Below are 25,593 nucleotides of genomic sequence, written 5' to 3' on the forward strand. Positions count from 1 at the left end.
GAGAGAGAGAGAGAGAGAGAGAGAGAGAGAGAGGCAGTTTAAGGCAAAGAAAAACATTCTTTTTTTTGCCTTCTGCCTTTGAAGTTCTACATTCTCCCATTTCTTTTCCCCTGTGATATTGCCTAGAGCTGAAGGTGGCCAGCCATTCAAGATCTGATCACCTTGCCCAGTGCAGTATCCCAAGGAAGCTTGCTTCTTAACTGAAGTGGCATATTATGGCTATGGGTTTTATTCCATTTTGATTTGGATACCTGAGCAATGAGATCTTCTTTGGTTCCTGCCTCCAAGATAGATGTTCACTGGCTTCCTTTCCAACTTAAGGAGAAAAGATGAGGTGGCACCAAAGGGCCCAAATCACAGAACTTCTTGTCAACAGAGAGCTGAGCTCTAACACCTCTGTGTCCTTCAAAAGTCACGAGGAGAAAGTCTATCTGTAAAAGGAGCCCTATTTTCTATGCACAAGGGGAGCTTGATGTAAAAGGAACTGGCAAGAAATTCTATCTGAACTATAGGAAAATACTATTGTTAAGTGAATCATGACCTCCAGTGTATCTGTATTCTCTGTTCTGTGAATCTTTCCTTTTCCAGCACTTTCTCTTTGGCTTCTTTTCTATCTACTCAGTCTCTCCCCTTTACTCCTTCCTATCAATTTGGACCCCTTCACATCACATCTTCCTTCTCTCTTTTCTTGGTCTTCTCCCCCGCCTTTTCTCTCTTCCTTTGTTTTTCTCCCTTTTCTCTCCTCCAGTTTCTGCTGCTATCTCCTCTTCCCCAGCTTTCCTTTTCCATTTTTGATAGGTTTATAAAGAACAAGCTGTGGTTACATGTTCATTAATTTTTCTTTTTTCCTCTGGGAATCTCACCCTTTTTTCTCTCTCAGTGCTTGATCATATGTCACGCATTCTTTACCTCCTCTCTTTTCCTATCCCTAAATTTTGGGCTCTCTTTCTAGAGCTGCCTCCACTCCCACTTGGAGGCCATGTGATATACTGAATCATTCATCTTTAGATCATAAATTTAGAACAAGGTGGATTCTCAGAAGTCATCTAGTCCAAATCCATTGTTTTACAAGATGAAGAGACTGAGTCTCAGGTCAGATAGGCAATAAACTTGAGAGGTGAGATTTGAATTCCAGTCTTCTGGCTCCAGACCTAGGATACTTTCTGTTACACAATGATGGGCCTGGAATCAGGACAGCTATCTCTGAATCTCACTTCAGACACTGTAATCGTGAGAAAGAGACAATCTCTGAAAGCCTTATTTTTCCTCAACTGTAGAATGGCAAGAATACTTACTGGCTCTCTCTCTTTCTCTCTCTCTCTCTCTGGTCTGTTATAAGAAAAGTAGTTTTCATATTATTGTCTTCTTATTTATGAAATGGAAAAGAAATATAACCAGCTGAGTTCCTTAAAGGACTGATATTTATAGGACCCTTAGGATAGACCATGGACCCTGATGAAAGTTTGCCCTTTAAAAATGTTTATTTAAATTGTATTGGAGGTTGAATATTGGATGAGATTCAGAAAGAACCTGAATGCTATGATTTGAGAAGTGTGTCTACCGGAAGAAATATAAGACTGCAGGATGGTTTTAATGTCCTTTCCATTTGAGAAATTAAAGCTTCTGTAAAGGATCAAGTGAGATAATATTTTTAAGTGTTTTACAAACCTCAAAACTCTATAAAAATGCTTTTGTTGTTCTGACTCTTTGTGACCCCATTTGGGGTTTCCTACCAAAGATACTGGAGTGGTTTTCCATTCCCTTCTCCAGTTTATGTTACAGATGAGGAAACTGAGGCAAATAGGATTAAATGACTTGCCCAGGATCATACAACTAGTGTCAGAGGCCAGATTTGAACTCAGGTATTCCTGTCTCTAGGTCCGAAACTGTAAGTTATTTTTATCATTGTAATTATTGTTATTATAATTATAATTTATTCCACCTGAAAACCCTTAAATATTGAATGTTCATAGCTTTCATGTTACCTGTGAAGTCTTTGTTTCTCCAAGATAAGTATTCCTGTTACTTATAGATGATATCAAGACCCTTCATCCTCATGCTCAGCCTCATGACACTTTTCAGGTTATCAATGACTTTTTAAAATATGTACCTGGTGTTGAACACTCTAGATGTGGTTTGACCAGGAGATGGTACAGCCAGGTTGTTGTGTTGAATGGTGGCCTGGACACAAGGTTTCTTTTAATGCAATCTTGTATCATAGTAGCATTTTTGGCTGCCCTATCACACTGTTGACTCACTCCCACCTGGCAATGGCTGGGCAGTGCCAGAGTCTGGTTAACAAAGGATTGATCTGGGTGTATCTCTAGGTAACTCAGTGGATTGAGAGCCGGGTCTAGAGAAGAGAAGTCCTGGGTTCAAATCTGGCCTCAGATACTTCCTGGCTGTGTGACCCTGGGCAAGTCATTTAACCCCCATTGACTAGCCCTTATCACTCTTCTGCCTTAGAACCAATACACAGTATTGATTCTAAGACGGAAGGTAAGGGTTTAAAAATAAATATTGGTCCCAAAGACAAACCTTTGAGTTCTTTCTTAAAGCCATACCCATCTTGATACTTGTCTTGATCCTGAGAAAAGGATCTTTCTTTGGGGTTTGTCTTTTTAAAATGTTTGTTCAAGGAGAATAGGTCTGGAGTTGGAAGGAAACTAAAGGGCCACTTAATCTAATCTCCTTATTTTATAGATAAGGAAACTGAGGCCCAGGGAGATGAAGTGATTTTCCCAAGGTCACACAAGTAGCAATTAAAAACATTAAGGCAAGATTAAACCCAGATCCTTAGACTTCGATGCTATTTCTATGACCACCAATCTTATTCAAAGGAAAGGTGAATATCCTCCTACTCTCAGAACCCTTTCCTTCAGCTCTTAAATATGGATACCCTTAATTGTCATGGTGCCAAATCTCTATTTCTTGCTTTTCCTTTATTTCTCTGCCATATACTACAGGGACTAGGTGGGAATTTTTACAGAGATTATTCAGAAGAACAGCTCTCACCTACATATATTATACATATAAAATGCACACAGAAACAAGTAATCAGAAGTATATGCTGAAAGAAACTACCTAGGGTCTACTGAATTGCTCCAAAGCTTATTAAATACATTTGAGCATTTGTCCTTCCAGAACTCATTTGGGGTTCAGTCTCTAAACCATAAGGTGCAAACCCCATTTTCTCAAAAAGAAAAACTAGCAAGCTAAACTGTCTCCATGCTAGCCTCTACCCAAAATGGAGTCTCCCATTTCAACAGGTTGGTTCCATTCAACTTAGCCCTCTCTAGATGCTTATTTGGGTCATTGCAATCTTTTCCACAACCCCAGCCAATCAGGAACTGACGTATCTATCACCCTGGCTTCATTAAGCTGAGGTTTTCTTCTGTTTGGTTGCAGATGATCAGTAGTCTAATTACTCACCCCCACTCCCTGCCCCTCTCAATTTCTCAGCCAAGTCTAGGGATGGGTGAGGGAGATTCAGATAGGTAGGGTTTATATAGGTATATAATGCCCACAGATATGCAAACAGTGTTCCCACCACACAAAAGCAATAAAGAATATGAAGTAGAAGAGGAAGGAGAAGGAAGAGGGAAGGAAATTATAAATTTTTTTAACTGAGGATGATAATAATATACTCTAAAGTCCATGTTTCACACTCCAGACACTACTTTTCTCTGATAATCAACCTGGACAAAGTATCTGTGTATTTGGAAATGTTGATTTAACAACTTCTTTCAAAAAAATAAAATAAACACCTCCTTTCTATTTCAAATCAATGTAAAAATATTCTACAGTACAGAGCCATTTTAATTAAAAAGAGGGGGGAAATGCAGCCTGAAATATGTGTTCCTCCACCCCCCCCCACAATAAATAAATTTGAACTAATGGGAATCTCATTCTTTATTTAATCTGCTGCTTATCTGAACAGGACCAAAACAGAATCTAATATGGTGTATGTATGGTGCTCTCCTGGCAGGCAGAAGGGAGGGGATAGGGGATAAAGACTTGCAATTTCACTTAATATATTAAACCCGTCTGCAGGCTTTGAACCAGATTAATAACAGGAGAGGGCCTGAAAATCCCAATAAATGTATGTGTGTGTGTGTGTGTGTGTGTGTGTGTGTGTGTAATTTATTTATTTATCTACCACCCATTCCTGTGCATTACACTGTGATTCATAAGCTGGCCCACCACTGTACTTTATTAAATACAAATAAAATACGTCTCCCCTTGCAGAAGCCCATGAGGTAATGAGGAAGCAAAATGACTAGGGAAGCCACTGTGTCTTACTCACTTATGCTGTGATGGCAAAACCCCTGACCAAGTAACAGGGCCAGCCTTAGTACTAAGCAGTTGACTGACTGCCCAGAGGAAGACCACTAGGAAGCCCCACTGACCAAAATATCCCTCCCAGTCTTCTTGACTCCAAACCCAGTGTTCTTTCACCTACACCACATTCTTTTTAAATACGTTGAACAGTGAGGGGCCAAAGGATTGAAGAAATGGATTATTAACCATAAGGTATGGAGACCTTTCTTTCTTTGAAAATCTCCAGGACTCTGGCTTGTACTGTTATGTAGGACTGCTAAATGGGAAGGGGGTGGCCTAGTGGACCACTAAACGTCTCCTCCAGCCAAAGAATTCAGCTGTACATGTGTAGATGTGATGGTGAGGCAGTTCAGAGCATGTACACAAGAGATTATGTTTGTGATGTGCTTTACAAACCGTAATATAATGTATACTGTATTATATTTATTGTATACAATATTAAATATTACATTTTTATCATATATTGAATTAAGGTTTATAAAGCACATAATAAAGTTAGTCATAATTATCATTATTATTATTTATAATTGATATAAATATGTGAGGCAAACCCAGAATACACCCCCAAAATATTATAAAACAATGCAAATTATATGTGTGGGTGGATTCTTTGCTATAGAAAATAATTCAGGAGGTAGGGAACGTTTATGGCTCTCTAAATATCTGAATGGTTACCATGTCAAAGAGGGGTTAGATGTGCTCTGTTTGTCCCTAGACCAAAGATCGAGGAATAGTGATTGGAAGTTACAAAGAGGCCAACATTGGCATTATGCCAAGAAAACCTTAACAAGTAGAGCTAATCCAAAGCAGAATGGGTTGCCTCAAGGGCTTTGGTGGGGGAAGGTTTCCCCTTCATTAAAGGTCTTCAAGAAAAGGCTTGACTATCATATGTCAGGTAAGTTGGAGTGGGTGCCTTTCATGGCTGGGTTGGACTAGATGGCCTCTGAGGTCCCATCCAGCTCTCAAATGCTGTAATTCTGTCATTCTTCACTTTACAGAAAGACTAGACTTTGGAAAGACAGACCCTTCCTTATGGAAGAAAGCAATGTGGTATAATGAAAAAGGCGTTGGATTTGCCATGGAAAAGACCCTGGTTCACTAGCCTGCTAATGTGACCTTGGCTCACTTCACCTTTCTGAGTCCCAGTGTCCTCATATCGAAAATGTGGGTAATCATAATAACTCACAGAGTTGTTGTTAAGATCAGATGATATCAGGGATATAAAGCCCTCCATGGTTATGTAATTGTGAATTATTATTACTCTGTTCTACAGAAGTATTCAGTACAGGGACCCTTTAAATAATGTACTCTTGAGGTGCATATAAAATCTTGTGCTATTTACAGAAATTGATTTGCCTGCAACATTTTTTTTAAGCACAGGGCACACTCATTACATGAAATGAAGGGTCTCCATGGCTAATTTAAATAATGGGGAGCTTTTCTGGTGTTCCTTAATGCACACCTGCCATTAGGGTCATGAATGACAGTTCTCCTCCTCCTCTTCCTCTTATGAGGGCTCACTCCTCCTTCTCAAAGACTACTGTTCCATTGTGGGACAGCTCCAGTGGTTAGGAAGTGATTCCTTGTATTAAATTGAAATCTGCCTCTCTCTAGCTTCCACCCACTGGTTCTTGTTCTGCCCTCTGGTTGCACACAGGACATGAATGTGTCCCTTCAATCGTCTTGTCTCGAAGTTAAATGTTGTTTAGTTTCCTCAACTGCATCTGGTACGATGTGGTTTCCTGACTGCTTCACCATCCAGGCCACATTCTATTTTATATTGTTCCCTGAACAACTTTAGTCTCCCTGCACCTGGGAGATTAGGTCTTCCCCCAGAACTGGGACTGTAGCTCCTCCATCAGAGCAGGGACTCCTGGGGAATAGGGAGCATGTCCCTTCCATCTCTATTTTCCTCAGTGCCTAGTACAGGATTGTATAGATTGGGATTGTTCATTATGCCACTCATTATGCATCCAAATGCTCCTTCCCTGGGACCTGTTTTTTGGGACCAGGATACCAATTCCCTCTCCATGGTGCAAATACAAGCTCCTGTTTCTTATCTCTTCCACTGGTGTGATAATAAAAATAACTTGCACTTATAAACTACTTCTCTCATATAAACTTCACTATCATTCTTTGAGATAAGCAGTGCAAATAGGATTAACTCCATTTTACAGATGGGGAAAGAGAGGCACCAGAGGTTAAGTGACACACCACACTCCAAGGTTTTCAGTACTGTGGGTATATGGGAGAGTGCAACAACAGAATTATTGCCTCATGTAGAAATGGGGTCAAAGTTCAAGCATATTTTTGCATTGCATGTTTTATCGTGTTGGCCACTAAACTTCCCAGGGTCCAAACACTGACCTCCATGCTTCGCCTTTTTTTTCTAAGACTATGCTGACAAAATCTATCTCTTGGTGGGATGTAATATTCACCTTGGGATTAGGAAACCTTTAATCCTCACACCAGCATGCCCATTCTCAGGAATCCTCTCTTGTTGACATCCTTCTTAATGGTGTCACTCTGGAAATATCAAGTAATTTGAATGTTAAGTGGAGGAAAGTACAACTAGCCAAAAGCTAAATCAGGGTGATTTTTAAATTGTTTGTTTGGGGATTAACAATAACTGTAATCATGCCTTGCAATTATGCAGCATTTTATAATATTTGAAACACTCATATTCCTTATCTTGTTTGATTCTCACAACAACCCTGTGATGCCAGGACAGGTATTATTATGCTAATTTTAAACATAAGGCTATTGAGGCCCAGGAAAGTTCAGTGATATGTCTGCAATAGCCCAGAAATATAGAACATATTTCTTTTTACTCAACTATAAGGGGAGCAGATTATCCCGTTTGAAGCAAAGGGACAGAGGAATTTCACAAAAAATGAAGTTGAGCATAGAAAGAATAGGAAAAATAATAGAATGGCTTTAAAGAGATGACAGACTGATAGAGGGACAGATGGATCAGTTGAATGATAGATAGACCAATGGTCAAATGGTCATATGTATAACTAGATGACTCAGTGGGTTCATAGAATGACTGATAACACATATGGTTAGATGGATGAATGGAGGGAAGGAGGGATGGATGTATGGGTAAATGGGTGGATGGATGGAGGGAGGGAGGGATGGATGTATGGGTGAATGGGTGGATAGGTGGATGGATGGAGGGAGGGAGGGAGGAAGGAGGCATTTGCTAAAGCTAGATAACTAAATGGATGCAAGGATGGACAGATACCCCTGTATGCAAAACTTCTGCCCTAATCATACTAGCCATATTGATGTCCTCTACACATGTCTGACATTCTATTCTCTGTACATTTGACCTTACCACCACCAACCACTCCACAGAATGCCTTTCCTGTACTTCTTTACTGACCTAATTCTTACTCATCCTTCAAGATCTAATCTTACCTTGTCATCAAACCTTCTGTCATTACTTGGTTTCATTATCTTTTTTTCCATTCATTCTTTTAATAAGAATTTATTAAGCATCCACTATATCCCTAGAATTGTCCTGGATGTTATGAATTAAACATAAGAACTATAATAGTTCCTGCCCTCAAAAAGCTTGTGTTCTCTAAGGAAAACAACAGATACATGTGTAAGTAAATAAAAAATAGAAACAAAGTAATTAGGAAGGAGGGAGCATTAGCAACTCAGAGGATTAGGCTAGGCCTTTTATAGGAAGAAAGTCTAGAAGTTAAGGTCTGATGGAAGTTTGGGATTCCAAGAGGCAGGAATGGAGAAAAAAAGTACATTCCAAGAATGGGGGGGGAAACACAGAGATAGGAGATATAATGCATTAAGAGAATAACAAGTAATTTAGTTTGACTTAAATGTAGAAGGCACGAAGGGAAATAGTGTGTAATGAGCCTAGAAGGGTAGATTGTAAAGGATTTTAAATGCCAGAAAAGACTGTACCATCTACCATTCATTCAACAAACATTTCTTAGATGCAGTACAGCATTCAGAAAATCAAAACCCATTATCCTTGCCATTAGCAGAACATGAGTAATGTCTTTTCCAATTCCTCCACACTGACTGAAACCCACATAAATTCTATTACCACCAACATGTTTCCAGACTCTACACAGAAGAATCATCTCCAGGATTTTTTACAGAGTAGATAGTCAATAAAGTATGTTGAATTCAACTGAATCCTAAAAACACACCTTCTAGCAAAAGCCAGGTACAGCACTTTTGGTAGAATGGTACAGTGGAGAGAGGATTAGATTTAGAATCAGAGGACATGATTTCACATCCTGGCTCTGCCACTTACATATGTGACCTTTGACAAATCACTTAGCGTCTCTGGGCCTCAATTTCTTTATCTATTGAAGTCTGGGGGTTCTGATGCACCTTCCAGGGCTAAATCCTATGAAGATTTGCATGTAGGTTAGCCATGTAATGGATTATCCAACCCCGCCTCACTGCTTGTCACACTCCTGATACCAAGGATACTTCTCTGTTCTTCATCAGTTATAGGTTGTAGGGCTCATAGCTAGAAGGGTCCTTAGAGATCAACTAGTCCAACCCTGGAATTCTATAGGTGAGAAAACTGATAGAAAGAGGCCATATTGATATGTGGAAAGGAAGCAATTGCCTTTGTTTTGATCAAAGTGGCCCAAAGAGTCAGGAGGGTGAGTTTTCTGCAAGGAACACCCCCCCCAAACTATGATGGTACTTTTAAAAGCCAAATGGAAATGGTTTTTCAATTATCTGTCATTTTGGATTATTCAGGCAAGAGCTCCAACCCTCCCCTCCCCCATTCACCCCTTTAGCCCAGATAACTGAGAGTTAATAATATCGAGCTTAAAGAGCCTTCATCCAGCCAGGGATCCTCCTTTGTGGGATTTAGAAGGCTGTGCTGTGCTGGGCACTGCCAAACCTATGGACTTTTTATTGTCCATCTTTAATGTCATCTAGGGACAGTTTTCCATTCACTCTTTGAAAATTCACTTCGAACCATAGGGGTGTATAAAAAAACAAATGCTCCCAAAATGCACAAAAGCAAGTCAAATAGAATAGCCTACAAAACATCCCACCAAGGCAGCTTCTTCCCACAAACCTCTCTCTTATATCTTCTGTGACAAAAAAGATTTATAACAATTTTTTATTAAAAAAAAAGTGAGAGAGGGAGAGGAGAGAGAGCTGCAGATAATCAGATCGGAGGCACAGAAATGAAAGAGTAGGGGGTGAGGGGGGAGGCTATGTGCGTAAGTTATTTTAAAATATATGGTGGGGGCATGATGGATTTTTCCACTCCTGTCTGGAGGTTGGGAGGGGGGGGTGTGTGGGTGTGAAATGGAACAGCCTAGCCCCACCCAGTCTGAACTGATGGAAATGGTGTGTGAAGGGAAGGATCAGAGGAAAAATGTGATTTGAGGGGAAGGCTGGATTTTGCTTTGTATTACAAAGGAACATTCTCATGATTCTCCTTTGGCTTTGCTGATCCAAAAGGTAATAACTCAGTCTCCTTCTCCCTCCCTTTCCCACCCAGCATCTTGCTAGTTCTCCTCACAACAGGTGGGAGAGCATGGAATGAATTGAATGTTAGGCCTTAAAGAGGCAATAGAGATAACCTTATCCAGCTCCCTCAAATTTATGGTTGATAAAACTAGGCTCCAAAGAGGCTGACTCCACATCTATTTAATGGCAGAGTTAGGACTAGGACCTTGTCCCTTGATTCCTCAATATTTAAAAAATAGAGAGAGATATAGATATATAGATATATAAACCTTACCTTCCATCTTAGAATCAATACTGTGTATTGGCTCCAAGGCAGAAGAATGGTAAGGGCTAGGCATTGGGGTTGAGTGATTTGCCGGGGACACACAGCTAGGAAGTATCTGAGGCCATATTTGAACCCAGGACCTCCCTCTCTAGGCCTGGCTTTCAATCCACTAAACCACCTCCCTATCCACTTAAAGTTATTGCAATTAATTCAGGGGAGAGATGATAAGGCCCGAAATAGGGTCATGACTATAATTGGAGAGAAGGAAACATTTGTGTGTTGTGCCCTTTTTTCCTTACTAAGCCTCATAATGGCAGAAAGCAAATCTTATTCATCTTTTTCTTTTTTTAACCCTTACCTTCTGCCTTAGAATTGATATTAAGTATTGGTTCCAAGGCAGAAGAGGAATAAGGGCTAGGCAATGGGGGTTAAATGGAGACTTGCCCAGGGTCACACAGCCAGGAAGTATCTGAGACCAAATTTTAACCCAGGACCTACTCTTTCCAAGCCTGGATTTCTATCCACTGAGCCACATAGCTGCTTATCTCAAAAAATGATAGTGAGGGGGCAGCTCAGTGGATAGAGAGCTAGGCCTAGAGACAGGAGGTCCTGGGTTCAAATCTGGCCTCAGACACTTCATAGCTGTGTGACCCTGGGCAAGTCATTTAACCCCTATTGCCTAGCCCTTACCATTCTTCTGCCTTAGAACCAATACCCAGAATTGATTCTAAAACAGAAGGTAAGGGTTTAAAAATGATAGTGAGTCTTAAATGAGAGTTTAAGTAAGGCTTAAATGCCCTTTATAAGTGCATGTAATTTTTATTGCCTCTCCAGTTGAAGAGATTAGAAATTGTATTTGCACCATGGAGAGTGAACTGGTGTCCTGGTCCCAGAAAGCATGTCCCAGGGAAGGAGCATTTGGATAAATAATGAGTGCTGAACACCTCCTAAATATAGAGCCCTGTACTAGGCACTAGGAGAAAAACAGAGATGGAGGAGACATGGTCCCTGATCCCTGGGAGTCCCTGCTCTGATGGAGGAGCTACAATCCCAGTCCTAGGGGAGGTCTTAATCTCCCTGGTGCAGGGAGACTAAAGTTGTTTCCATCGAGGAGCACTACAAAATAGAATGTGACCTGGATGGTGAAGCAGTCAAGAAACCACATCGCACCAGATGCAGTTGAGGAAACTAAAAAACATTTAATTTCGAGACAAGACGATTTAAGGTACACATTCATGTCCTGTGTGCAACCAGAGGGCAGAACGAGAACCAGTGGGTGGAAGCTGGAGGGAGGCAGATTTCAATTTAATACAAGGAATCACTTCCTAACCACTGGAGCTGTCCCACAATGGAACAGTAGTCTTTGAGAAGGAATGAGCTGGAGGAGGAGGAGGAAGACAAGGAGGAGTGTTTGGGCAGAGGTTGGCTGACCATTTGTCAGAGATGCTATAGAGCCGTTAGCCTTTATTGAGGCACTCCGAAATTTTTTCTAATAACATGGTGTAGTGATGAGATCTTTGTCCTTGGAGGTAACAAACCTTTCAGGGTTTGAATTCTGGTCCCACCACTTGTCATATGCAGAGAACCTCTCTGAAGTTCAGTTTCCTCCTCTGTGGAATGGGGATGATAAAAATAGTTGCACTAATCTACCTCTCAGGGTTGTCGTGAGAATTAATGACTGAATAAATGATAAAACATCATTACAACGTGATGTAAACATAAAACATCCTGTCACAATGTAATGGGAACTGTGCTAAAGACTGGGGATGCCAATAGAAACAAGCAAGACAGTGTGTACCCTCGAGGAGTCTGCATTCCACTAGGGAAGACAACACATAGAGGAGAGGAAGGTGGGAGGAGAGAGAGGAGATGCAGTAGCAGCAGCATGGCTTGGAATAAAAGCTCTGATGTACTAAGACCTGGCAATCTAAGATGAAAGCTCACATATCGGAGCCCAGAGATGTGGTGACAGAGTCCAGGCAAAAATCACATGAGACAATACGTCTATCCTAGGGAAACACTATCCAAAATGAGCTCCCCATTGTTCTGTGCGCACATGTATTACTTCCTCTCTTTTCTGCTTTTGCTCACTTCATTCCCCAGGCCTGCAGTACCCAATTCCTTACCTTTTTTTTTTTTTTTTAATTTTAAACCCTTAACTTCTGTGTATTGACTTATAGGTGGAAGATTGGTAAGGGTAGGCAATGGGGGTCAAGTGACTTGCCCAGGGTCACATAGCTGGGAAGTGTCTGAGGCCAGATCTGAACCTAGGACCTCCCGTCTCTAGGCCTGGCTCTCAATCCACTGAGCTACCCAGCTGCCCCCAATTCTTTACCTTTTGAAATCCTACCTGTCTCAAATGTCATTTCTCCATCCACTGCCTGATCCCCAGTCTAGAAAGAACCCTCTTTTCTCAGACTTTAAATAGTATTTTGTAACTCTCACAGTTTCTTCTTTGTTCTGCAGAACAGGATGTCCGTACAGTGTAGTGGAAGAGGCAGAGACTGAACTGGGTGTCTCTGACCAGGGTTGAAGCTGGGACTCTGCCATTGATTTAGCAGTGTGTGCAAGGTATTTCACTCCGCTGGGGTGCTTATAAGAGCACAGCTTTCCTTTCTACCTTTGACACTCACTAGATTGCACTTTTATCTTAATTGTCTTTATATTTCCCCCAGCACTTGCCACAGTGGCCTGCCCATAGTGGGCATTTAGTCAAAGGTTGTATAATTAGTTAATTAATGCTGCTGGAATAAACAACTTATAAATTCTGTCCCAAATGTAATGTGCAGTGAATCTCCGAAAAGAGATAGTATTTACAAATGAACTTTGAATAAAAACAGACAGGTAAGAAATAAACCCTGCCTCTGAGGTGCTTACAATCAACTTGATGAGAAGGAAAATGGACATGGTAGAGGATTCTGTGTGTGTGTGTGTGTGTGTGTGTGTGTGTGTGTGTGTAGGGAGGGAGGGAGGAAGAGAGATAGATAGAGAGAGAGAGACAGAGAGAGAGAGAGACAGAGACAGAGACAGAGACAGAGACAAAAAACACACATGGAGAGAAGCAGAGAGACAGTCAGAGAAAGAGTGACAGACAGAAAAAGAGACAAAAACAGATACACAGAGAGAGGCAGAGAGACAGAGAAAAGAGAGACAGAGAAAGAAACAAAAACAGATACACAGAGAGAGGCAGAGAGACAGAGAAGGAGAAAGAGACAAAAAGACACAGAGAGTGTATACATACATATGTCGTAGAGAGTCATAGAAAGGCTATATAGAACATATGTACATATATAGGCAGAGACAGAGTGTATATGTATATATATATACATACATAGAATATGTTACACACTATGTATAAAATATATGTACATACATAGAGGGATAGACAGAAAGACAAAGATACAGAGTGTGTATATATATAAAATATTATAGAGAGACTATGTGCATAAAACATGTTTATATTATATATTATATTTACACATCCTCCCTGTCTCGAAAGTTATTTCTCCACCTTGATTCCCCTGTCTAGGATGAGGTCTCCTTTCTCAAGTTTTAAATAATATTTTGTAACTCTCATAGTTTCATCTAGAGAGGGGGAAGGAGAGGGAGAAAGACTTTTAGCTATGCCAGAAAGTATCTACTAAGGACCCAGTGAGTCCTATACCGGATACAGGAGTTCAGAGAATCAACGGATCCCTGAGGGCTGGGATGGTCAGTAAAAGCTACTACAATGCGGTTTGATTCCTACGATCAGGGACTGATCCAGTGGTGAGGCAGACTGGGGTAGTAGAAAGAAGAACAGATTCAGAAGACAGGCCCCTGCTCAAATCTTATCTCAGACACTTAATATCCATGTTTGACTTTCCCTCTATAAAATGAGGGGGTTATACTCCATAAGAAGACCCTATGTAGTTGTTTGCAGTAATGAAAGGTTACTTTGTCCAAACCTTTTATTGTACTGTAGCCAGAGATGTAAAATGTCTCATCCAAGGTAACACAGGCAGTAAATGGTAGAATCAGCATTCAAATCCAGGAACTCAGACTTTAGAGCAATCATTACTCTTTCCATTATATCATCTTTAGGACAAGGGTCAGATGGTACTTAGCATAGCACTTGACACATTGTAGGCGCTCAATAAATGCTAGCTGATTTACTGATATGGGTCCAGTGGTGGTTTGAAGAGGGAGAGTGATAAAGGCAAAGGTTTGGAGGCTGGATTGCTTACTCCACCAAATGTTCCTATTTTTGTCAATTTGTCCAATTTTCCAGCTTCATAACCTCGCGCTCTCTCATGCCATCTATGCAATCAGTTGCCAAATATTTTTACTTCCACAACTCTCTTAGACTGCAAGTTCCTTGAGGGCAGGGACTATCTTTTGCCTCTACTTGAGAGGAACTGAAGTGGGGAGGGACTCAAAGCAAATTAGGAGGTCATTATGACAAGCAGAGGTGAAGAAGAGTATGAGTTAAGATGGTAGGTTTATGAGTTGAGAAAGGGGTCAGATCAGTCAGCCAATAAAAATTTATTAAGCATTTCCTTTGTGTCAGGTGTTTTGCTAAGCTTGGAGGATAAAAAGAAAGTCAAAGGACATTCCTTGTCTGGCCTTAGACACTTACTAGCAGTGTGACACTGCACAAGTCACATAACCTGCATTGCTTAGCCCTTACTACTCTTCTGCCTTGGAACCAATACACATTACTGAATCTAAGATGGAAGGTAAGGGTTTAAAAAAAAAAGATAATCCTTGCCTTCAAGGAGCTCACAATATAAGGGGAGAGACATAGAACACACATACACATACACACACACACAGAGAAATGGATGGATGGATGGATAGATAGATAGATAGATAGATAAATGGATGGATGGATAGATAGAGAGATAGAGAGACAGACAGACAGACAGACAGACAGACAATGTCCTTGTCATCTCTTCCAGGTGGAATGTAAGTTATTTGTGACTTGAAATGGTTTCATTCATTGTATCTATATGCACCAGTGTACTGACATAGTCAATAAATATTTGTTGACTGATAAATTGGTTGATTGATTGATTATTTAATGTGAGTAGGAAATAAAGAGGCCCACTCCTCTCTGGATGTCTTTCACAAAGGGAAAAACAAATGAGGATGAAGGTCAGATATGTTGATTAACCCTTAAATCTGGAGGGCCTCCAGCATCCCCTTTTGTACCCTTTCCTCCTTTTCTACACTCTCATCTCACTGTAGTCCCTTTCTCAGCCCAGGCAGGCTGAGTGCCCTCAGGTCCTAGTCACTCCTGTGAAGCAGGAAAGTGTCAGATAAAGTCATTCATACTGAGATGTTACGGACATGCTTTTCCCAGTCCCTGGGGCATTGGTATTTGAAAAGTGGAGCTTAGAGAGAGATGCTCCCCTTAGGCTCTAAACCCATGCACCCCATACTCATGCCCCCCACTATCACACACACACACACACACACACACACACACACACACACACACACCCTCCACTTCTTTCCAATGAGCCTGTGGTAAGGAAGGGAGGGCAGTGAGCAAAGCGGGTGGGTGGACTGTGGGCTTCATGGATGGTGATTCCGTTCTGTTATTTTTAAACATTTCCCTCGTTTGCTAAATGAGGCTTTTGCTCCCATTCCCTATGAAGCCAGTGCTCCTAGCTCTGTATGCGTGTGTATGTGTGTGTGTGGAGGGGTGCTAGAAAGGGAAAGGGGAGACTGTGGCCTGCCTGACAGATGCTTAAGAAATTATACGTGAAACTTACTGACTCAGGACCAGAATTTTTTTGCAGTCCCAGGACTGTATTTATTCCAATAAGCACTTCTCACTTACTGGAGGTCCCCTTTCTTTCCTCCCTCTCCTTCCCCATATGCTCCTTCTTTTAGGCCTCTTTCCTTCCTCTCTGTTCCTTCCACATGCTCCCTCTATCTCTCTGATTCTGTGTCTCAGCAAATGTGCTGGATGAAAGATTCAGGGAATCTGATATCCAGAGATCTGGGTTTGAATCCCAGCTCTGTACCACTTGGCTCCTGGAACCTTAGACAAGTGGCTGAACACTCCTGGGCCTTGTTTTTTTCAGCTGTAAAATGTGAGGGCCTTGGGGCTCTAAGGCTGTTTTCCCATTCTAAATTCGCTATTCATCTTTTCCTCACCCATCTTCTTTCCTTCTGCTCATGCTCTTCTCTGTTCTCTGCCTCTTCCTCTCTCTTCCCCTTCTCTCCTTGATTTCCCTTTCCCTTGTTCTCACTCCCTATCCTCTTCCACCTCTCCCCTACCCTCTCTCTCCTTTACCTTTGGTTCATCTACTGAAGGCAAGTTCAATCATTTCATTCAGCAAATCTGCCTTTGATATAAAATCCTCTGTTTGGTGTTCAAAGCCCTTCATAAACTAAATCTCTCTCTCTCTCTCTCTCTCTCTCTCTCTCTCTCTCTCTCTCTCTCTCTCTCTCCTCTCCTCTCCTCTCCTCTCCTCTCCTCTCCTCTCCTCTCCTCTCCTCTCCTCATATACTCAGAGATTCAGTGACACTGGCCCCCTTGCTGTTCCTTCAATTAAACCCTCCATCTCTCAACTCTGGGAATTTTCACTGGAATGTTCTTCTCATCTCTGAAACCTGGCTTCCCTGGCTTCCTTCAAGTCTCAGCTAAAATCCTCCCTACTATGGGAATCCTTTTCTAGGCCTCCTTCATTTTAGTGCCTTCCCTCTGTCATTTAGCTTATCTGTATGTGATTGTTTGTATGCTGTCTCTCCCATCAGACTGAGATGCTTGAAAATGAGGTCTGATATTTCTTCGCATCCCCCCAGCATTTTAGTACAGTGCCTGGCACACAGTAGGGACTTTTAAATACTCATTGACTGACTGAGTGGGTAACATGCTCAAGATCCAATTTAGTCACTGGGAGATACAAAAAGATGTCTAAGGTATAGTCCCTCCCCTCTTTCATTGACCAGCCTGATGCAAAGAACAAGAGGAAGAGAAAGAGGAGGTCTAGTCCCTGCTGCCAGGTTGGGAAGATCAGAATCAGGCTCATGAAACAATCCAGGTCTGAAACAAACTGTCTATATTGATTGATCTCAATCATATTGCTTTCTAAGGAGAGTGAAAGATGTCCTAGAGCTAGGCCTTAAAGGATAACTGGGATTTGAAGAGTTTGAATGGAAAGGCAAGGACATTTCAGTTGGGATATCCCTTACCCATAAATGTGAAGGAGCATCTAGCTAGCTCAATAGATAGTGTACCCGACCTCTAGAGTTGGGAGGATGTGGCTTTATAGGTGAGAAAGTTGATCAGAGTCCAGAAGACTAAATTGGTAGCAATGGAACCTTGGGTCCTCTGACTACAGATCACCCTCCTGTACCCCCATACCACAATGACCTCAAATCCACCTTAGAAGGAGGTGATACTTCTACTCAAGTCCAAATACAAATGGTGAAAGACATATACTTCAAAATTTAAGTCAGTAACCCCCTTTCCTATAGTCACTGAATAATTAAATTGACCCTCAGGATACAAACTTGGCACAAAAGTAGCCAATATTTCTGTAAAGGTAGGCTCCATTTTATTTAATAGCTACATGGGAGTGGTGGGGACACTAGACCTGGAAAGACTCTTAGTGATTATCTAGCCCCATGTTATTTTATCAACAAAGAATTTATAAAGTGAGTTACCATAAGTTTTAAAACATGCACAACACAGAAGGAGCATGGGATAGGGAATAGAGAATAGGACCTGGATTCAAGTTCCAACTCTGTGGATTAGCCTAAGGAAGTGACTTCATTTCTTCAGACCAACCAGTCTCCCAAAAGGTGAGGATAACTCCTGCCCCCCCCCAACTTACAGGATCCAAATAGGTAACAGACAGTAAAGTATTTGGGAAAGTTGAACACATTCTACACATGTAAGGTCTTGTGACTAGCATTTGAAAACCTGAGGAAAGAGACATGCTCATTTTTGTGATAGATTGCCAAGTCGTAAAGTAATTTGTCCAACGTCTCCCAGCTCCTTATGGCACAGCAGGTGTACTAACTCTGTCCTGTATAATTCAGTTCAGTTCAATAAACATTTATTAAATGACTATTGTATGCCATTCACTATGCTAAGTGCTGAGGATGCAAAAAGAGGCAGAAGATTGCCCCTGCCTTCAAGGAGCTTACAATCTAATGGGTTTAATTAATTTCATTTTTTTCCCAAACCCTTACTTTCTGTCTCAATAACAACTTTAAGACAGAAGAGCAAAGTCTAGGCAAATGGGGTTAAATGACTTGCCCAGGGTCACAGTGTTAGGAAATATTTGAGGCCAGATCTGAACCTAGAGCTACCTGACTCTAGGCTTGGTACTTTAACTACTCTATTACCTAGCTGCCCCCTGTTGAATTATTTTTTTTAAACCCTTACCTTCTGTCTTGAAGTCAATACTGTGTGTTGACTCCAAGGCAGAAGAGTGGTAAGGGTAGGCAATGGGGGTCAAGTGACTTGCCCAGGGTCACACAGCTGGGAAGTGTCTGAGGCCAGATTTGAACCTAGGACCCCCGTCTCTAGGCCTGGCTCTCAATCCACTGAGCTACCCAGCTGCCCCCTGTTGAATTAATTTTAAATGAAAAATAACCTGAATTTTAAAGATAAGGGAGCAATTAGTAGAGTTCTGTGTCTTCTCTGGATCTGCTATATTTTTGTATATCCATCTGACAAATGTTATTATCTTGACACACATTAGTGAAATGAGAGATATATTGGTCACTTCCATAGGATCATAAACTAGTGAGCAGAGACAATAGAGGTCACTGAGGCCAAAACTTTTCGTCAAACAAATGAAGAATCTGAGGCTAGGAGAGGTTAATGAACTTGCCCAAAGTCAACTAGATAGCAAGTGACAGAGGCAAGATTTGAACCCAACTCCTCTGGCTTCATCCAACACTCTTTCCACTAAATTGCACTGATTCTATTTATTTCTATATTCTAATGAATAGATCCATAATTTCTAATATTCTAATGAATAGATCTAGAATTTCTAATATTCTATGTTCTAATAAATAGACCCATAATTTCTTTAATATGTGTACTCTCATCAATATAGGCAGTGCCCCATCCACATCTTGTTATTCTGCTTGACTCTTGCTCATATTGTCCAACAAATTTTCCACAAAGATTCCATCCAACCTGCCAAGGTCCTTCCTCTAGATGTCCTAATAGTGTGTTTATACCAAAGGACCAACAGGCGGACTATTAGCTCTCCCTCATTCTCACCACATGCCTGGCACACGCTCTCTAATGACTTCCTTGACACCACTTCTCCCATGTACTTCTTCACTGGTAATATGGCATGCCCTACTCACATCTACCACAGACCTCTCTTTCACTCTTTGCCTGACCCACAACTTCTGTTCTTTGGGGATTGTGATTCTGCTTGGCTAGTAGCCATGCAATATCAGTGGACAAATATGGATGTTGAAAAGATGGAGTTCCAGGTCACTTTGTTAGGTCACTAAAAGCTCTATGTAAATTTCCCAAAGAAAACCTAGACTCCCCTCCTCCTCTTCCTCCTCTTACTCTTCCTTCTCCTCCTTCTCCTCTTCCTTCCCCTCCTCCTCTTCCTTCTCCTCCTCCTCCTCCTCCTCCTCCTCCTTCTCTTCCTCTTCCTCCTCTTCCTCTTCTTCTTAATTCTGGGCCAAGTTCATCATTATGGACAGTGACAAAAAGTGTTGCCCTTGTGTCTTCCTTACTCATGTAGCATTCTTCTTGAGTCATATGTTCCCCCATTTCTCCTTTCACACCTTATAACCATCAGTTCAGATCCTGTAGGGCTTAGGACATCCCCCACCCTACCTCTTCACTCCCTCATGCTCTCCCACCCTTCAGTAAGAGTAAAAATAACCCAACCTGCTCCAGACATGTGTTTAACCTAATTTATACATATAGTCACCCCCTCAACCCTTATTTGCCCACTGGAATTGCATCAGGGATAAGTTGTTTGGGAATCTGAGAGAATATCCTGAAGGAAGCATGCTTTTGTGATTTTTGTGGAACATTGGGGCCTGGTCTCTTGTCTCATAGTATACTGCAAGCTTCCTGAGGGCAGAGCACTGTAACTTCTATTTCTTGAGTATATCTCTACAAAGAGGAGGCATAAAGATCTTCCAGAAAATGCTAATATAGGGGAAGGCAGCCAGGTGGCACAGTGCAGAGCACCAAGCCTTGAGTCAAGAGGACCTCAGTCAAATTTGGCCTCAGATACTTCCTACCTGTGTGACCCTGGGAAAGTCAATTAACCCTGTTTGCCTAGACTTGCCCTTCTATCTTAGAGTTGTTACTAAGACAGAAAATAGGGGTTTAAAAAAGAAAAGAAATGCTAGTATGCCACAAAAAGGTTAACTTTATGTTCTTACAACTACCTGTATGAATGGGCTCAATTCACTAGCTTTACAGTGGAACTTTGAAGGAAGAAATAATCTGCTCCATATCTGGCTTGGAGGTAGAAGCTGCCTCCCTACCTGATAGAAAGATGACTGTGTCAGTAGATCTGGGTCTTATCCTAGCTTTTCCACCAACTAAGCTTTGTGACTCTTGGGCAAGAAGCTTTTTTTTTTCTTTCCTGGGTCTCAGTTTCCTCATTTGTTTAAACAAGAAAGGGAGGTTGGGCTAAATTAAATGATTTACTGATGAACTATATGATCTCCGCAATCTAAAACTCAGTAACTTAAGAAAACTCATTGGACACTTAGCAAATAAATAATAATGGTAATGAGAGCTGATTGTATACAAAATTTCTCAAAAGTTTATATATACTATCTCATTCGGCCCAGACAAAAATCTGGCAAGCTAGGTTCTTTTATAACCTCCATTTTGCTGAGAGGAAACTGAGGCTTTAAGTGCTTAGATGACTTACCTAAGATCACACAGCTAGCAAGACTCATCTTGATGAATTCAAATCCTGACTCAGACATTTACTAGGTGGAATGATTCTTGGGCAACTCACTTAGCCCTGTTTGTCTCAGTTTCCTCATCTGTAAAATGAGCTGGAGAAGGAAATAGCAAACCACTCTATCATCTCTGCCAAGAAAACCTCATGTGGTCATGAAGAGTTAGATGTGACTGAAACGACTGAACAATAATATAGCTATTAAGTATCTAATATAGGATTTGAATTCAGGTCTTCCTGACTCCAGATCCTACACTTGCTCCTACACTGGGTTGTCCAAGAAGGAGAACTTCACAAAAATAATTCTTTGCTTTCCAAATAACTATGCGATGATTCCTTTATTAAGAATTAAATTCCCTTAATCAGTATCTCTGGAATGAAACTCAGCTTACCCTCTAGTTGTTCAGGAACATGAAGCTTGTGTGAAGTTAAACCCACTTGGCTCTCACTGGCACCCAGCCCCATGTGTAGCAGCCATCTGAAACCTGAGGGACTCCACAACCAGGCCTGTACCCTGTGCCCTGGATCAGCCTAATCCCCAGAAGACCATCAGGAAGTATAGAGAGCATTTGGGGTCGAGCTGTTCCAGTGGCAAGATAGGAGCCTGCCTCTGACGGTGACGGCGGCCGTACTATTTTGCCAGAACAAAATTCATGAGCCTCTGATAAATAATTCAGGCTCTTCCATCTGTGGAAATGTTAGATTTGGCCTAATTTCTCTCATAAACAAAGAACATCATCTGCTCTGGAGCTGTAGAATAAGCACAAGTCACATTTTAAAAAATATATTACAGGAAAGCCTCATTCATTCAGAGTTAGAGATAACTGAACCCGGGCCAGAAATGGAGTTGACCTTTACTGTATCAAAGAAGACAAAATTTGTTGGGGAAACTGAGTCCGATGCTAGGGTGGAGGTGAAATGTCATCTTAAAGAAGCAGAATTTCTGTTGGTAAGGAGATAGCACCTGCTAATCTGCTAATTACAAATTATTCTTACTTATTCATTAAAGCCAGCTCAGTAAGTTTCAAAAGAAGGAACTTTGGTATGTTACATTTGCGTGTGAATAGATGTTGATAATTACAAATTATTCTTATCTGTTCATTAAAGTAAACCCTAAAAGACTTTTAATCTGAAATACTTAGCCATCCCAACCTTACTTTGGGTTAAGTAAGTACTAAAATGCAATTCTTTAGTAATATTGTCCATCTATCAAGTGATAACATTTGTACAACCCAGTGGAATTGCTTGTCAGCTCTGGGTGGGGGGGGATGGAGGAGGGAAGAGGGGAAGGAAAGAAAATGAATCATGGAAACATGGAAAAATATTTTTAAAAGAAATATTGACCATCTCAAGCTGACCTCCTTCTGCCTTTCTGCCTTCTGTTATTCTGAATTAGTAAGGTTTGATTGGGGAAATATGCTTTGGACAAGTTAGGGTTTTTTTTTTCTTTGTATGTCTCGATTTCTTCATCTGTCAAATGGGGATGATGATCCCTTCTCTTTTTATCTCACTGGGAGATGAGAATCAGATAAGATCATGCATGTGAAAGTATATTGAGAAACATAAAGTGCTCTACAGATGGGAAGCATTATAAAATGATTGTCTACAAATGGAAGCAGGCAGAAGGGCCAATCCCAGGTACCATATGTTCATTTTAACTGGGGCCTTCTGGAGACAGTGCTCCTGACTGTTGTGCAGCCCTTTAGTAACAGCCTGTAGCACAGTGGTTTGCATGTATATAGGTGACTAATAAATATTTGGGTGAATGAATGCAGAGTCAGAGGACCTGGGTTTAAATACTAAGGCTCAGCCCCTCACTCTCCAAGTGACCTTGCACAAGTCTACATTGTCTCATCTGTAAGAGGAAGGTCAGACTCCTCAGGCTCCAGAGTCTTTTCTAGTCGCTAATGTCTAAGATGTCTTCACAAAGGACAATGTCTTCCACAAGGAAAGGTTCATTCATTCATTCAGGAAGCCACCAGGATATGTCAGTGCTGACCCAGGTGCCAATCGAAGCAGAATGTTCATGAGTCCCTCCTCTCCTGTCCTAGACCCCAGAGCTTAGTAATGAGATATGACACTGAAATAAATAACTGTAATACCAAAAATAAGGTATTATGGGTTCTAGAGGTTGGAACCAAAGTGTTACGTGAGATTGAGGGGAAGAATGTCATCCATCACTGGTTGCCTGATCTCTCCAACAGGAGAAGCTTCAGGAAGAAGGCAATATTTGAAGTGGATTTAAAGGATAGAGGAGAATTCAAGAGATTTGTTGGTGGGGAGGGAGATCTCACAGTGGGAAATAGTGTCTCCCAAAATTCAATTCAACAAATGTTTGGTTAATATTTACTATATGGAGGGGGAAGGGCAGAGCTGGGTGGCTCAGTGGATCGAGAGCCAGATCTAGAGGTAGGTTCTAGGTTCAAATCTGAACTCAGACACTTCTTTGCTGGGCAAGTCACTTAACTCCCATTGCCTAGCCCTTAGCACTTGTCTGCTTTAGAACCAATACACAGTATTGATTTCAAAAATATATTTACTATATGCTAGGCATTGCTAAATTGGGAATACCAAAAAAAAAGTGTTCATTGGACAATTACTGACCACAAGGAGTTTCCAAATCCATTCTGTCTACAGCCAGGAATTAAAGACCGGTCCAATTGGACCTGGATCTGACTTCAGAGAACATCCGGTTCAACTTACTCATTTGACAAAGGAGTCAGTGGAGATCCCAAGAGAGGGAGTGATTTGCTCAAAATGGAGCCAGGATTCAAGCAATGAGTTCAAGGCCAGCCCTCTTTCAGGGTTTGGCGCTATACTCTTTCTGTACTTCCTATCATTTCCCTCTTCCTTCTCCTCTCCCCCTCTAAGCACTCCCCCATCCTCCCCAGGCCTCAAGGAGATCCTCTCTGCTGCCAGAGTGGCCAAGGAGTCACCAGAAAGAGGAAGATTCTCCTCCTTGAAGGTCGTTGTCTGAAATTGAACCATTCCCTGCCTGGTGCTTTGGAATTCCACCCCTCCTGCTGGGGCTATCTTTCCCTCTCTCTCTCTCAGCCCTATCTTCTGCAGGTTCTCCCCTCTCTCTGCCTCCTCCCTCCCTACCCCCAAGCCCAAGCACATCAGAGGAGGAACTAATTTTGTCTGGACTATTATTAGATGGGGAGAGAGACAGGGACAGCGTGTAGGCTGTAAAATGTCTCCTTTCTGTGCTTGGGTCGGCTGGGCTTTCTGGCAGGTACCATCCAGGGCTTGCTTAGCCTGCAGATTGCTCTAGCAAATGGCACATTAGCCAACCTAAGCACCTGTCGTTTGCATTCATTATTGGCCAGAAGCCCCCTTTTATGGTCTCTCCTGGGGTGGGGGGGGGGGCAGAGAGGGAGAGGAGGAGCCTGCACACAGGTCAGAATCCAAAAGGACAATAGGAAGGATCCGGGCTGTAATACAAGGAAGGTAGGAGTCAGAGGGAACTGTGTTCAAATCCTGCTTCTGTTACTTAGTTCTCTGTAAAAGAAAGATAATTTCATCACACGACCCTAAGATTTCTTCCAAGGCTACATCTATGACTTAATGAGAAACTTAAAATTTTTTTTTTAATTTTAATAACAAATTTCCACATAAGTTTTCCAGTTATACGATCCAGATTAATTCCTTCCCCCTTCCCGTAGCTGACAAGCAATTCAATCTGGGTTGTGCATTTAATGGGAAACTCTTAAAGAAGATACCCAGGGAACATCTTCCCAGATCGAGGGTGGGGGGGGACAATGAGACAACACGGAGTCCCTTTTGTCTGGGATGGCAATGTATCTGAACCTAGGCCACAGTTTTCTTCCAACAGTATTTTCAAAGAATCTTAGATCATGTCAATCCATTCCTTGATACATTTTTCATGAACACCTAGCACGGGAACCAGGGGTAAAGGACAACCACCTCCTACCTTGGACCTCGTCCTCAGATGAGTCTAGTTGGCAACACAAGACTGACAGAGATGGACTGATCAAGTACTTAAAGTTCTGGTTCTGGCTATTGATACTAGAGGATGATTAGAGGAAAAAGAGAGTAGGCAGGGAAGACTTCTTAGACTGAAGTGAGACTTTTATTCTGAATGTTAAAAGGATGGTTTTGATTTGGGTGGATATAGAGGAGAGAGGAAGGCATTCTAGTCCAAAGAGGGAAGTGAGCATCAGATAGATCCTTTGTGTGTGTGTGTGTGTGTGTATACATAATCTGTATACACATATATGATGCTCATTTTACATATATTTCTGGATTATAGATGTCTGTATATTTGTGTGTGTATATATATATGTATATCCATATGCATTTTTTTTTGTCCTCCTTCATAAGGAAGGGAGAAATATGGGGGCTGTGCAGTGATGAAATCAGTCTGGCTGAAATAGAGGGTATGTGTTGATGAACAACGGAGTTAGAGTTGGAAGGATGTTTCTTAGGAAACCATCGAATGTTAAAACTAGAAGGGACCTTAGAGGAGATGGAGTGATCCAGCCCTCACTGTACAAATGAAAAAAGCTAAGGCCATAGTTTGAACACATGATTTGCTATGGAGTGGAAGAGTGCATTTTAATGGAAGCCCGGTTC

At 41.5% G+C, this 25,593-nt stretch overlaps 1 protein-coding gene across 1 annotated transcript in view; it reads left to right on the forward strand.

Moving 5' to 3' along the window:
- Positions 1–25,593, forward strand: part of CELF4 (CUGBP Elav-like family member 4) — a 557,691-nt gene that overhangs the window by 282,446 nt on the left and 249,652 nt on the right. Inside the window, exon 5 of the mRNA XM_044681738.1 lies at positions 413–425. Within this exon, the coding sequence (XP_044537673.1) occupies positions 413–425 (13 nt within the window). The remainder of the gene's footprint in view (positions 1–412; positions 426–25,593) is intronic.

The sequence above is a fragment of the Gracilinanus agilis genome, chromosome 1, assembly GCF_016433145.1.
Source record: "Gracilinanus agilis isolate LMUSP501 chromosome 1, AgileGrace, whole genome shotgun sequence".
Taxonomy (NCBI): domain Eukaryota; kingdom Metazoa; phylum Chordata; class Mammalia; order Didelphimorphia; family Didelphidae; genus Gracilinanus; species Gracilinanus agilis.